Genomic DNA, 16,268 nt, shown 5'->3' with positions numbered 1-16,268 from the left:
CTGTTCTTTCAGTGCGGGTAAACTCCGGAAGGCACATGTGACGGACAGGAAGTGACGCTTTTACCAAGCGACGTGTTGGGGAAAGATGGCGGCGCCCGGGAAGAAGAAGAAATTGGTCCAGCAGGAGGAACTGCGGCGGCTAATGAAAGCAAAGCAGAGGGAGACATCGAGCAAGAAAAGGATCGAGTCACCATTGGCTAAATATCCTTTGTGTCCTGGGTAGCTGCACTGTGCGCTGCTCAGTCCTCATCCTGTCTACACTATACTTCCAGTATGGACTTTATACATTGATGGCACTGTGCTTTCACAACTAACCCTTAACATCCATGTGGAACCTCTTCCCAGCCATGTAATGGAGGAAACGTGTGCAGCTTCTGGCATATTAAGTTGAGAACATTCTCCCAGCACACTGACCAAGCCATCTGTGACAGCTGTCATTCATGGCTTATGATGGGGGCAAGTGGCACACCATCCCGATCATGTGACTGACGTGAGAGCCAACCGCGGTGCTCACATGTTTGGGAAGCTGTGCTGCCTCCCTGTGTTCTGTCGCAAAGTGTGCAAAATGGAACACCACCCCAGCTGATTTCCCAATCAGCTAGAGTGGCGTCACCATAGCACATCCGCACATCATAGGAGACTTCTTTTGACGGGAGATACTGTTTCTCGGACACAATTTAATGCTGTGCAAACAACGGAGGGACACCGTATTTGTCATATTGTGCCTCGCTGTTGCGCCACGGGTTTACAGCGAGGCATAATCTGTCATCTACAGTGCCCCTCCGCTCTTTGCATAGCTTTCAATTGTGCCCGTGACATGGTATCTCCCGTCGAAAAAACCCTCCTACGATGCACTTTTCAACGGAGGGCACAAATCGATAGAACACCGGCCTTAAAGCAGTTATTCGCCTTGACTGAAAGTGTTAAAAGTCAGCAGCTACAAATACCATAACTACTGACGTTTAACAAAAGACACTTGCCTGTCTAGGGGTCCAGCGCGGTCCTCACCCAAGCTGGTTCTTCACGGGTCTTCAGGCCTCCAGCACTGGCATGTGTACTGTGGTAAGCCCGCTTTGATTCCTTGCAGCTTCACAGCTGGTAGCCCACTGCCCATGCACAAGCCGCGCTGTGCTTCGTGAGTGGTTCTGCAGCCATCTGGAACCTGCAATGTGTCCTAGAAGGTTGTGGGGAGGAGACCCTCTGGTGGATCCTTCCTTTGGATCCAGCTGAAAAAGTGGGAGCGGGTACCAGTCGAAACCAGGTACCCCCCCGCAAAATAAGTGCCAAAAATAGAAGAGGAGCAGGGTATAAAGCAGAACCCCCCCCCCCCACCAAAACATTAATAGTCATGTGCAAATACTGTAGCTGCTGACTTTTAATAAAAGGGAAACTCTTCCTGTCCAAGGTCCATCTCTGTTCCCACCCGGGCCGGTAGTCGGATCTCCGGCACCACCATGTCTTGTGTGACAAGCCAGCTTTGACTCCTGTCATATACAAATATGGGCTCAAATCGATTTGAAGAGGAATGCAGTGCGATTCCTGTCCAAATCACATGCGCTTTCCTGCACCGCTCCTGTGTGAACCCAGGCTTGTCCTAGTGCCATCATGCCTCTGCCTCTGGGTGTCATCCTTTTGGCTGTCAGTCTTGCTATGCCTCATGGGAATTGTAGTTCTGGAACAGCTGGAGGTCCGCTAATTGCATATCCCTGACCTAGTGACTTCAGCCTGGGTTTACACAGGAGAGGTGTGGAAAACCACTTGTGATTTGGACAGGAATCGCACCGCATGCCTGTAAAAATCACATGCGATTCTTTGCAGTGCGATTTGAGCCTATTCATTTTCTCTGGACTCAAATCGCACTGCACAGTATTGGTAATTGGAATCAGCGAGTACTTGAGCACAAGTATCGGTACTCATTCTCGCTCTTAAAAAAAACAGGTATCGGTGCATCCCTACCAAAGATGTCAAGCGTTTAAACTGCCATGCTTGTGAAATGGATAAAAACGACAGTATCCAAAATGCCATATAGGCAATGTTTTAAAAGCTTTTCCAGGTTAAAGGTTAAGCATTAACTGTGAATTATGGCCCTAGTATTATTACTCTCACTCTAAATTTCATGGCGATACCTCACATACTTAGTGCAAAGTTTACTTAGACGTGCTTGTCCTGTGCTGTGTGTTTGAATTGAGGTTTGCATGGGGGTGCTTTAAAATTAAATATTTTTTATTTTGTATAACTTTTTTATACTTTATTTTTTTTTCTTTAAAGCAAATTTCACTTTTTAAATATAAATACCCCTGTAATACACAAGCTTAATGTATTCTAGTAAAGTTAGTCTGTAAACTAAGGTCCGTTTTGTTAGGTTGTTACAGCATTTAGACACTTTATAAAATAGAAATTGACTGGGGCCATCTTAAGTGTGGGCATCATGAAGCCAGACTGTATGACTTCCTGGATTTCAGCCTTGCAGATCTCGAACATGCTCAGTGCTGCACAAGCAGTGTCAGATCAGGTTTCAGCACCTGTACTGTCCAAGTCACATGATTCTTTGAGACTGGGGAGTGCACAGACTCCTGGAAAGTTACACCCACTACATTCCCAGGAGTCTGTGCGGTGTAGGTTAGGAAGCATTAAGCACCTAGGTGCAGGAAGTGGGAAGATTAACTATTCTGCCTAGCAACAACACTTTGAAGGCATCTAAAGAAAAAAAAATTTTCGTAAAGGACTAATGAAATTTTTTTTAAACTACTGATGTAATGTTATATTTATGGGTGGAACTTTAACTTTATTGCTATCGCAAGGGAGCTTGCAAGCTCTCTATGTGTTTGCATTGGGCAGGTGACATGTTCTGTTTTTGGAGACATCAAGGGTCTAATAGACCCCCCCCCCATGTCTCCCCTGCCCATCACTGTGGATAATCAAGCACATATCGTGCTTGATAAGCCGCGTCCTTGGCTACAGTTAAAGCGGTTGTAAACCCGCATATACAATTTTTTTTACACCTGCAAGGCAAAAGCCATAATGAGCTAGTATGCACCGCATACTAGCTCATTATGAAATACTTACCTCGAAACGAGAAGAGAACTTACCTGGTCCACTCCGAGCGAGATGTCATCTTGACTCAGCGTGTCTTCCGGGTATCGCCGCTCCAGCGCTGTGATTGGCTGGAGCGGCGATGACGTCACTCCCGCGCATGCGCGCGTGAGATTTCATTCCGGCAAGGACGGGCGACGGCCGGCCCTTCAGCCGAGGATCCCCCTGCGCATTGCGAGGGGAATATCTCCTAAACCGTACAGGAGCCATTTAGCATGTTCCTGGTCTCCACAGAGGAACAGGAAAGTGTCTAGTACACACAATCGTTTTTCCCGTCGGGAAAACTGCCGTGTTTTCCTTTTTGCCGGGAAAACCGGACGTGTGTATGCTCCTTAGCAGTTTTCCAGACAGGAAAACTGCGGTTTAAAAAATTAGAATTTTTTTTCTTTTTTCTCGCCTCGAATCGCGCCAATTTTTTGCCCGCAGTCTTTCGTATGGGAAACGCTGCGAGGGAGCATACACACGGCCCGTTTTCCCAACCAAAGTTCTCCTGGCAGTTTTCCTGTCGGGAAAACCAGCCGTGTGTACAGGGAAAAAGGCACCGAGCAGGTTCTTGGTTTTGCCGGCGGTATTTTGACTGTCGGGAAAACCGATCGTGTGTACTAGGCATGAGAACCACCGCGGGTGCTGTTAAGGGAGACACAACATCAGAGTCCTTCAAGGTAGAGCCAGAAATCTTGCTGATTGATAGGGGATCAAATACTTATTTCACTCATTAAAATGCAAATCAATTTATAACTTTTTCGAAATGCGTTTTTCTGGATATTTTTGTTGTTATTCTGTCTCTCTCACTGTTAAATAAACCTACCATTAAAATTCTAGACTGATTATTTCTATGTCAGCGGGCAAACATACAAAGTCAGCAGGGGATAGAATACTTTTTTCCCCTCTCTGTATGATTCTTTTAATGAAACTCCAAATGCGGCAAGCAAAAACTGGTTTTGCAGGCAATAAAATGAAGAAGTGATACATGAGCTTCTTTGCTGCATTTGTTGCATGTAGGGCAGCCCAATGAAATGAATGCAGCCTTATCTGAAGACATCCTTGTATATAAATTCCTTAACAATGTGTTTTCTACATATAACAGTCTTGGTCATTTGTCCTGTGTTGTATGTAATGTACCAATTAAAAGCGAAATACTATGGCAAACACACATTCTTGGAAAACAACATAAAGAGGTGAGGCTAGTACGTTTTCTTAACAACATTTTGAATGCTGTAAACATTGTTTGAAAGTGTAACAATGTAGACTCTATTGACTAGACAAGAAGACAGCAATTCCAGTGCCTAGTGACTGGGTTGAAGTTAAAGTGGATGTAAACCCAATTCATGAAATTTGAGCTGGGCACATATATATATATATTCAATATTTTGTTATCTCTTTTCAAAGAGCCAAGTCCCATAGCTCTCTCCTAAACCGTTCCATTGTTATCAGCCTGAAAACTCCTGACAAATTCTCGGACACATTGGATAAAAGCAGTCTTTCTTTTCTGTCTGGGGAGGTTGCTAAAATAGATTAGCAGGGAGCTGGCCCTGTTACAAAACACCTTCTGAGAGTCTCTGCCTATGATGAGAGGGGGTGTTTGCCTTTCCTTCAATCAGCAATGTTAGCTATCTTGGCTGTATGCCCAGACATCACACTCTGTGTTAAACAGGAAGAGAACATTTCCTAACACAATCTGAGCTTTTTAAACAGTATATACATATATTAGATATACATGTAAAACTTATGTAGGGAGATTTGGTTCATCCCTGTGTATCATCTGAGGCTGTTTACTTCACTGGATGTATGGAGGGTTTACATCCACTTTAAAGCAATCGTTGTTGCTAATGTAAAGATTTTGAAGTTTTATAACTCGTGGGGGTCTGTTTTATTATACGTTTCACAGCTGTTTGTCCATCAGAACTACATGTAAGTTGCTTTTCTGCAAATTCTCTCTTTATTCTCTACATTCTCTGAATGTGTGTATGTGAAAAATAAAGCATTAGGCCCCTTTGAGAATGGGGCGGGAGCCACGGTGGCGGTATAGCGCCACTAAAAATAGTGGCGATATACCTTCGGATTTGCCACGGGATTCGGCCGCTAACGCTGCGGTATTAACCCCCGCTAGCGGCCGGTAAAGGGTTAATATCGCCTGCATTGCGGGCGGTGTTGCCGCGGTTCCCATTGTTTTAAATGGAAAGGAGCGCTCCTGTCACCGCTCCAAAGATGCTGCTGACAGGAGATCTTTTTGTCTCCCGCCAGCGCATCGCCTCAGTGTGAAAGCCCTCAGGCTTTCACATTGAGTATGCAGTGCAGGAGTTTTTCAGGCGGTATAGCAGGGCTATTTTTAGCGCTGTACTGCCTGAAAAACTCCTCCATGTGAAAGGGGCCTTTATGGTTCTAAATATCACTGAGGAGCATGCTTATGTTTTATGTCAGCCAGCAAATTCTTGTGACCATAATGTGGTATTTCACACATTTGAATTGCAGAGAATTTAGCCGGAGAACATTTTATTTTGATCCATTCACACATAGAATTTCCATACCCTTTTAATGCCCAAACAGCTATATATTTTTTTTATATATATAAATCCACCAGTTGGTGTATATTGGCATCGTTTTGTTCTCGGTTGTGTGTGTGTGTGTGTTTTTTTTTTTTTTAATAAAACTATATGCCGATGCGTAAAACACCAGTATTGGGTTTTTTATAAGATTAAAAGAAAGCAAACCTTTCACTTGAATATGACCCCTCAAAGTAGAAGTATATGCTGCAGCGCTCAGCTATAAGTGCATCTTCCATTTTTCTTATAATAGTGTTTTATATACTTTTATGTAAGCTTGCCTGCTTGCACTACAGTCAGACACAAAAATGTTGCAGTAGTTGTGTTTATCAGCATTGCCATTGGATAGACAGCACTGCCTCTGTTGCTAAAACCCTTCAATTGGGAGCTGCAGTGTCTGGGAGGGGGAACATATGAGAGACAAATAAAGTAGGGTTTGGCTCAGTCTGTGAAGTTAAAGGAAGTTTTATGTTTATTTTTTATCATATATGTGACTGGACAGTGAAAGAAGAAGCAGCCCACTTATGAGCTTAAAGCAGAACCAAAGGGAGCTGAAACTTACCTATCCTCCAACAGTCCTATCACTCTCAGGCCTCGTACACACGGCCGAGGAACTCGACGTGCCAAACACATCGAGTTCCTTGGCGAGTTCAGCCTTGAAGCCGCCGAGGAGCTTGGCGGGCCGAGTTCTCCCATAGAACAACGAGAAAATAGAGAACATGTTCTCTATTTTCTTGACGAGTTCCTCGGTGGCTCCATCGGGCCAAAACTGTACAGACGACAGAGTTTCTCGGCAGAATCCGGCTCTGACCGAGTTTCTCGCTGAATTCTGCCGAGAAACTCTGTCGTGTGTACGAGGCCATAGGCTCTGACATTTTCTCTTGTGTGCTGGTCTTCAGTTTTCTTCATTTGCTGGCATTGGATGTTGTCATTCCAGACACACAGAGACCAGACCGGCACTGTAAGTGGAGCTAGGCATGCGTGGTGCAGTTTAGAGAGAAGAGAAGACGATGAGCAGGCAGGTAGGTGCATTTTGCAGAAGAGTCATTGCAAGTCTCTTCTGCAATAAAAATCCTGCCTGCTTGCTGTTTGTTACAGTCAAACTTCAGTTCCACTTTAAGGCTGGGTTCACACTGATACCACATGACAGTCATACGACTTTCATCCTACTTTGCTCTACGACATCAGTCCTACATCCATCTGACTTGAATGAAAAGGATTCCACTTTGTTCCAACTTCGTGATAGTCTGACTTGTCCTTTGACCAATCAAAACAATCCCAGTGTGAGATATATTCCTTTTCCTGCTGCTGTAATCACTGTGTCGGATGTCAAAAGTCGGATGTTAAGGACAAGGATCCTACTTTGATCCGACTTCAATGATATTCAATGGGCTGAAGTAGGATCAAAGTCCGACCAAAGTAGTACAGGGAGCATTTCCAACGTCAGACCGACTTGTGTCGGACCAGTTAAGACGGCTCTCATAGGGAAACATTGATTCACACATCATTCGACATGAGCTCCCAATGTAGGAGCGTTTGTCTTACCAGTGTGAACCCGGCCTAATGCCCTGTACACACAATCGGAATTTCCGATGGGATAAAATCCGATGAAATTACGTTCAAGCTGTCTTGCATACACACTGTCAGACCGAATTCCGATCGTCCAAAATGCAGAGACGTAAAACACTACAACGAGCCGAGAAAAATGAAGTTCAATGCTTCCGAGCATGCGTCGACTTGATTCTGAGCATGCGTGTGTTTTTTCTCCTTGAGTTCCACACAGAGGGTTTTTTCCATCTGAAAAAAATAAAACATGTTCTATTTCTAAACTCCGATGGGAAAAAAGTCAGATGAGGCCAACGCACATATCGGAATATCCAATGAAAAAAATTCTGTCTGACTTTTTTGTTCGGAAATTCCGATCGTGTTTACAGGGCATTACTCTCTTTGACTTCACCATGATAGCATGTGAGCACTCCAACACAACTAATTGGCTCTTTGTGCTGCTTTTTTTTTTTTTTTCTGGTCTGAGTTGTGCTGAGCAGGGGATTGAAAATGGCTGATGTCAGGCCATGTTTAGGTACACTACTTCCAATTAAAAATTAAATACATTTAATGGTGTTTTGATGGATCCATAGCTGCATTATTGATGTATTTATCTGCATAGAGTTTAGCTTTTAATGTACTAAACACGTTTTCAATATATTCGAATTTTACATTTAATGGAAAATATATTTTCTCAATGTTCATTTTCAGAAAGTTGCAGAAATAAAAGGCACACATGTAAACACCAGTAGTCCTTCTGTGTCTGCACCAACCTCACAAGCGACTAAAAGGAAAGGGCCAAGTATAGAAAGTCACGATATAAAGAAAGTAAGAGGTAAGGTTTAAAACCCAGAAAAGACACTTTATCATACAACTTCTCATCAGCCCGGAGAAGCCTGATTGTACCTTCTAAAGTCTTTGGACAGCCTTCTACCTTTGTTAGATTTGATAACGTACAGTAAAGTAGCAGGTTATATGCAGGTTTTAATATAGTTTGGATTTAGCATATTTTGTGAGATTATATGGTAAGGATTACTTATCTTTTGTTTTGTGTTATAACGGTTCGTGTTTTCATAATGTTTTTTTTTTTTTTTCTGCTTTTATTATACTAAAGGGGAGCATTTATAACAGATATCACTATTAGAGGTCGACCGATATATCGGCAGGCCGATATATCGGCCGATATTTGGCCGTTTTGGAGAAATCGGCATCGGCCGATTTTCATCCAAATTAGGCCGATATTTAACATGGCCGTTAGCGGTGACTCGGCTCCGGAGCTAGGCCGAGGCAGCGGCCTTTCCTGATGCTGTGACCGCGGCGGCAATCCGCGTAGTCGCGGATTGCCGCCGCGGTCACAGCATCAGGAAAGGCCGCGGCTTCGGCCTAGCTCCGGAGCCGCGGCCATCTTGGTACACCCAGCGCAGCGGCCCTCCCCTCTGTTTACACCCAGCGGAGGAGGGGCCCGCTCGCTACCATCTGCTGACTTTTTTTTTAGTTTTAGGAAGTCAGCAGCGGGCCTGTAACCGCCGCTGCCGACATCCTCCACTCTGCAAAAGAAACGTCCCTTGACTGCTGCGCGCCCTGCCTCTGCCTACAAACCCCAGAATGCAGCGAGGCCCGGCAGTTACCGCTGATTGGCTGTTACCGGCCCGCTCTGCATTCTGGGGATTGTAGGCAGAGGCATGTGGTGACGCACTGGTTGGCACTAATGTGGTGACGCACTGGTTGGCACTAATGTGGTGACGCACTGGTTGGCACTAATGTGGTGACGCACTGGTTGGCACTAATGTGGTGACGCACTGGTTGGCACTAATGTGGTGACGCACTGGTTGGCACTAATGTGGTGACGCACTGGTTGGCACTAATGTGGTGACGCACTGGTTGGCTGCACTGTTGGGCTGCACTGGTGGGCACTGATGAGGTGGCACTGATGGGCTGCACTGGTGGGCACCGATATGGCACTGACAGGCTGCACCCCACCTCTCCACCCTAAACAATTATCTCCTCCCCACCTCTCGACCCTAGGTTTTTTGATGAGAAAAAAAAATCGGCCTAAAATATCGGCCGCAAAAATCGGCAACACATATCGGCCATCGGCCGCTCCGATTTCCAAATATCGGCATCGGCCAGAGAAAAACCCATATCGGTCGACCTCTAATCACTATCCACTCTGTGCTATATACCGCATTGTATTTTTACAGCATACCCTGCACTTTATGACTCGTTCATAAAGTGCAGGCCAAAACCAAGAGCCTTCAATGTTTTACAGAGTTTCTTCCATTAGGCAAATGTAGGACTTCCCTTATTGGATTTTTTTAGGTACTGTTAGTGTTATTAGGAAGAATAGCACTCTAATAACTTCGGAGTCCCAAAGCCTGCAGAGCACTAAGCACATTTGTAAAGCACCTTGCTGTGTTTTTTTTTTTTTTTTTTTTTCACAGCAGTATGGCTGTACTGCTGCTCTTACAAGTAGGCCCTTACGTTTTTTTATACACCTGAAAGTAAGGTAAATTCATAAATGAAGTATATCATAATTAGCCTGTGATTTTCAAACCGTTTTATAAAACATTGTTAGATCAGGCTATAGACCCTTTTGAGGTTTGTTATATTATTACCTATAAACTGTATTCTGCTTAAAACTCTTTCTGTTTGACTCAATTCTAAAGTATTGTTTTATTTATGGTAAAGTTCCTACACTGCATGTGAAAAACAAACTAAAAATACTTGCGTATTATTTTGTTTTTGTGGCCTTTCTCTAGATTCAGAAGAACAGTCTTCAGCTTCAGCGACTACTTCTTCTGGGTAAGTGTTAGCCACACTGTTGGAGCCATTGTAAAAAATTAATTGGTTTGTAATGGTGGGGAAAAAAACAATACCACAAAATACACAAATCAATTATGCTATTTTTAATTAACAGACATGTACCAGATAAAAAGAATTACCATAGAGACTTTGGAAGTGAAAAACAAAATCGCCAGACAAATGACTCTAACCAAATGCAAGTTATATCCCACAGTAGGAGAGCAGCAGTCTATTTTGACCTCTTGCTGCCACAATATAAGCGGGGTCTGCGGGCGACGTCACTGACCATACATGGACATCACAGGGTTTCATGATTGTGGTAGATATGCATTGCTGGACGACAAACAATAATTGGGGGGAAAAAGGAAAGTAAACGCTCCAGATGAATGTGCTTAGGTAATCGGTCTCCTCCTGGAGACCACGGGTGCTGGCAATGCATATAGCAGAGAACAAAGAGAATGTTTGGACAGCCGCACTCCAAGGAAAAAATTCCTTAAATAGCCTTTATTGGTAAAATTGGATAAAACACTACATGCCACAGCAAGAAAAATCAGGACACACAGCTGACGCATTTCGCACTTAGTGCTTAACGCTAAATTTAAAGGTAAATTTACATCCTGGGACAATTTTCCGCCACATTTATCCATGACACAGCCATGATTCCCTCATACTGGACATGCTGAACTCTCCTAATCCACATGCATTCCGTGAGTAGGATCCTCACTCGGCATTGGAGGATTATAAGTGCTTGGAAGCCAAAACGCATGGCATAGACGGCAGTGAGTCCACTGGAGGCCTTGAGAAATTCCAAGCTCCTCTGAAATTGTTGGTGGATCCATTGGTCAGGAGCGAGGTCTAACACCAACACCGCTACAGTCCTGTCGTTTAAGTTCCCTTACAGGCGCACATGTGACTTGTTTGACTAAGGCAGAATTTATAGCTACTATATCTGACCAATTATAGTGGCTACCGCTGCTTCTGAAATCAGAGGGAGATATCGGCTTTAAGCGCTCTTATGCCTCTCTTCACCTGTCTTTAATTCTAACCTAAAGACAGAATTGCCCGACGCACTCGCTGTGGCAGAAACCATCATAGCAGGGGTGCCTCAAAAACATTTCCACTCCAATTTATGAAGGTTACATCTTTACCATCTTGCTTTATGTTGGCAACTGTGAATTCATTGATCTAGTCTTTTGATAGATGCACCGAAGGCCGTGCAATCCCCATATGTTCAAAAAAAGGGTCTCCTGTAGGAAGCCCTTTCCCACTCTGGATCAGGCAAGTTGGGCCTTTACAAAACAATTGGATGAACTCGGAGAGCAATATAACTCCTGCACTACCACTTTACTATTAACAAAATCACCTACAGTGTAATTCTAAGCTGCTACAAACACCAAATGTGTTCCCACATCCAACAACAAGTCAAATAATAACAAATAAGTGTTGCCCTGCTCTATATCTACACAAATGTCACTACTACAACCACCTCAAAAGTATATTTTGAAACCAACAAAAATCTTGTGAAAAGTAAAGAATAAAATGACAATATTTATATCAATGCAAAGTGCAGTATCACTATAGTGAGGAGTAATAACGCTATGAGTATAAGGCCTCATGTACACTGGTGCTGCTAAATGGACATTTAGGAGCAGTTGGGCATTTATTTCAACTGCTCCTAAACTCTCCTCTGTTATGTTATCAGTACATGTACACAGGGCCGTTTATAGTAATCTAGGCAGTTGAGTTTAAAAGAGTTCAGATGCTGAGTTTAGAGGCATTTCAAGCACTAAACGCGGTAACCCACGCTTAGTCGTGTTTCGTTTACAGGCGTTTTTGCCCATTTTTTTTTTTAACACAAAACGCAGCATGTAAACGTGGAAAAAGGGACGTTTTAAAAGTGGGTTACTATCTGTCAAGCTAAATTGTTCAGGAGAGGTTGTAAAGACGTGTAAGCCTAAGGCCCCATACACACGGGAGGATTTATCCGCGGATACGGTCCAGCGGACCGTTTCCGCGGATAAATCCTCTCGAGGATTTCAGCAGATGTTAATGCGATGGAGTGTACTCACCATCGCATTGAAATCCGCGCCGAAATCCTCTGGCGATGACGTGTCGCGCCGTCGCCGCGATTATGACGCGGCGACGTGCGTGACGCTGTCATATAAGGAATTCCACGCATGCGTCGAATCATTACGACGCATGCGGGGGATCCCTTCGGACGGATGGATCCGGTGAGTCTATACAGACCAGCGGATCCATCCGTTGGGATGGATTCCAGCAGATGGATATGTTCTGCATGTCAGCAAATATCCGATCTGCTGGAATCCATCCCAGGGGAGATATATCCGCGGAAACAGATCCGCTGGCGTGTACACACCATAGGATCTATCCGCTGAAACCCATTTGCTGGGATTTATCTGCGGATGGATTTTATGGTGTGTACGGGGCCTTAGGCACAATATAGATTCTTGTGAGTAATCAAATTAAATACAATTAACTGCTTGCCGACCAGCCGCAGTTATACGGCGGCAGCTCGGCTCTACTGAGCGAGATCACGTAGCTATACGTCATCTCGCCGAGCAGCCAATAGGGGTGCCCGCCCGCCGGGCACCCGCTCGTTACAGAGCGAGAACCGGGAGCTGTGTGTGTAAATGATGACCTGATGAAGGCCCACGCCCCGACATGTGTTGTCATGACTACAGCCTAAACTTTCTTCATACTCCTTCGTTGTGTCAGCCTCCGCTCGTGATTGCACATTGAGCCGCCTGCCCAGTCCCAGCCCAGCCTCGACACAGGCTTTGTTTGAGCCTATCGTCACCACCCGCTCCAAGCCTCGTTCTGGGTCATACTTCCTGGTGCCGTTTGACGTCACGCCCGGGAAGCACAGGCTCACCATCGACTGGCTGTTTCAACGGCGGACTGACTTGACATTTGGGCTCGCTTCCATCTGGCTGAGTCATCCCCTTGTTTCCATCGCGGACATAGGTTAGAGGTCCCACGATGTTCTATCTACTGCAGCTCACTGCTTCTTGTCATCTGGTGTGTTTCACTCCGTCCTAGGTACCATCCTATTCCTATACAAGCTGAGTGTTTTTGAGGTTTATGTCATCACCTTCACCACGAAGGATTGTTCTTGTTATCATGAATGATTTTATGGTACTAATAAACTGATAGTCATAGCATCTTGACTGCCGAGTAATCCTTGTTTACTACAGACTTGATCTCTTTTTTACAGCGCTTCCCATATGGTTCTTTTTGTTTACACATGTTGCTACCACATCTCTCCTGATGTGTTTTTCCCTATAGCTGCTGATTGGGGTCAGGCTGTATCTCCAAGCGTCTCTTTTACTGGTATACAGATCATTGTGCTTTGGTGCCAGACTTTTTTTTGTCTTTCTTTGTGTGTAAACACACAGCTCCCGGTCCTGTCAGGGGGGGGGGGGGGGGGAGAATTACCTATCGTCTGTTCATACAATGTATGAACAGCGATTAGTCATTTCCCCATGTCAGTCCACCCCCCCTTCAGTCAGAACACACCCAGGGAACATGATTAACCCCTTCCTCGCCCCCTAGTGTTAACCCCTTCACTGCCAGTGACATTTTTATAGTGATCAATGCATTTTTATAGCACAGATCGCTATAAAAATGCCAATGGTCCCAAAAATGTGTCAACAGTATCCGAAGTGTCCGCCATAATGTCGCAGTACCAATTAAAATCGCCGCCTTTACTAGAAAAAAAAATGCCATAAAACTATCCCCTATTTTGTAAACGCTATAACTTTTGCGCAAACCAATCAAACGGTTATTGCGCTTTTTTTTTTTTTTACAAAAAATATGTAGACGAATACGTATCGGCCTAAACTGAGGATGGGGGATATTTATTATAGCAAAAGGTAAAAAATATAAATTTTTTTCAAAATTGTCGCTCTATTTTTGTTTATAGCGAAAAAAACTAAAAACCATAGAGGTGATCAAATACCACCAAAAGAAATCTCTATTTGTGGGGAAAAAAAGTACGCCAATTTTGTTTGGGAGCCACGTCGCACGACCGTGCAATTGTCAGTAAAAGCGACGCAGTGCCGAATCGCAAAAAGTGGCCTGGTCTTTGACCAGCAATATGGTCCGGGAGCTGAAGTGGTTAAAGGGGTTGTAAAGGTGGCCATGGCCGCCGCTGTATCACAGGAGCGCGCCCGCAAGAGCTTTCCACCATGCGCGCTCGCATGAAGGTGGAAAGCTCTTGTGGGGGGGGGGGGGGGGAGCCGAGACAGCCACCGAGGGACCCCAGAAGATATGGATCGGGGCCACTGTGTGCAAAACGAGCCGCACCGTGTAGGCAAGTATAACATGTTTGTTATTTAAAAAAAAAAATTTTTTACTTTTTAGTGTTCCTTTAATTTCACCACACCAGTGTTAACAAATTCACTTGGTGTGCATAATGTAATATAAATACAGTATGTGGTCCCAATACACTGGTGTTGTAAAACAAATACTCATAAAAAGGAATGAATATGATAGTAAATAAGTCCACTGTGAATAACACAGCACCATTTTCACATCAACTTTTTAAATGACAAATACAAGCCTTAGTTATTCCAACCTGTGCTTGATTGATAGTAATAACCCGTGATGTTTTGCCCGTGATCCACTACACTCTGCCACCATATAGATTGCACGCTCATCTCAGGGTATGACCTATATAATATATACAGTGCCTTGCAAAAGTATTCACCCCCTTGGCATTTTTTGTGTTTTGTTGCCTCGCAACCTGGAATTTTTTTATTGTGAAGCAAACAACAAATAGGACCAAAATATCAGAAAAAGTCAATGTGCATAACTATTCACCTCTCTAAAGGCAATAGTTTGTAGAGCCACCTTTTGCGGCTATCGCAGCTCCAAGTCACTTTGGATAAGTCTCTATGAGCTTGCCACATCTTACCACTGTGATTTTTACCCATTCCTCCTTGCAAAAATGCTCCAGTTCCTTCAAGTTGGATGGTTTGCACTTGTGAACAGCAATCTTTAAGTCTGTCCACAGATTTTCTATTGGATTGATGTCTGGGCTTTGACTAGGCCATTCCAACACATTTACATGTTTCCCCTTAAACCACTCAAGTGTTGCTTTTGTGGTCATTGTCCTGCTGGAAGGTGAACTTCCGTCCTAGTCTCAAATCACACACAGAGTGGTACAGGTTTTGCTCAAGAATATCCCTGTATTTAGCACCATCCATCTTTCCCTCAACTCTGACCAGTTTCCCAGTCCCAAATGCTGAAAAACATCCACACAGCTTGATGCTGCCACCACTATGTTTCACTGTGGGGGTAGTGTTCTTTGGGTGATGTGATGTGTTGGGTTTGCGCCAGACATAGCGTTTTCTTTGGCCAAAAGGTTAAATTTTAGTCTCGTTAGACCAGAGCACCTTCATCCATACATTTTGGGAGTCTCCCACATGCCTTTTCGCAAACTCAAAACGTGCCATTTTGTTTTTTGCTGAAAGTAATGGCTTTCTTTTGGCCACTCTGCCATAAAGCCCAACTCTATGGAGTGTACGGCTTATTGTCATCCTATGTACAGATACTCCAGTCTCTGCTGTGGAACTCTGCAGCTCCTCCAGGGTTACCTTAGGTCTTTGTGCCGCCTCTCTGATTAATGCCCTCCTTGCCCGGTCCGTGAGTTTTGGTGTGCGGCCGTGTCTTGGCAGGTTTGCTGTTGTGCCATGTTTTTTATATTTGGTTATGATAGATTTGATAGTGTTCCTAGGTATCATCAAAGATTTGGATATTTTTTTATAACCCAACCCTGACTTCTACTTCTCAACAACATTTCCCCTTACTTGTTTGGGGAGTTCCTTGGTCTTCATGGCAGTGTTTGATTAGTGGTGCCTCTTGCTTAGGTTTTGCAGCCTCTGGGGCCTTTCAAAAAGGTGTGTATATGTAATGACAGATCATGTGACACTTAGATTGCACACAAAACTCGTAATGTGAACATGTAGGCTCAACATAGCAGAGGAATTCTACTTTTACCGGGAGAAAGGTCTTTCCATGCACTACTTCCACACCTATTGTACGGGTATTTTGGATTGCTTCCGGCCGGAGCTCCAATCTGACATGCCATTATAATACTGCTTTCATGTAAGTGTGTTTTTGTCTTTTTAAATACATTTTTATTTATGGTTTTACACTATTGCGGCCCTTTACGTGTTTTCCATGGTACTCGGTAATCAAGTTTCCTTCACATTGGATTGAGACGGGGATTGGCATCAAGCTTGGTCCATCTGCTCTTCAATA

General features: G+C 44.1%; 1 protein-coding gene across 1 annotated transcript in view; it reads left to right on the top strand.

Annotated features, from left to right (window-relative positions):
* Positions 1–16,268, top strand: part of ZNF830 (zinc finger protein 830) — a 49,142-nt gene continuing 32,874 nt past the window's right edge. Inside the window, exons 1-4 of the mRNA XM_040353498.1 lie at positions 1–201; positions 4,172–4,271; positions 7,893–8,016; positions 9,941–9,983. Coding sequence (XP_040209432.1) covers positions 86–201; positions 4,172–4,271; positions 7,893–8,016; positions 9,941–9,983 — 383 coding nt within the window. The 5' untranslated portion in view covers positions 1–85. The remainder of the gene's footprint in view (positions 202–4,171; positions 4,272–7,892; positions 8,017–9,940; positions 9,984–16,268) is intronic.

Source organism: Rana temporaria, chromosome 5, assembly GCF_905171775.1.
Source record: "Rana temporaria chromosome 5, aRanTem1.1, whole genome shotgun sequence".
NCBI classification, from domain to species: Eukaryota; Metazoa; Chordata; class Amphibia; order Anura; family Ranidae; genus Rana; species Rana temporaria.
Note: the sequence above shows the minus strand (reverse complement) of the source record. Positions and strands in the feature narration are given on the sequence as shown.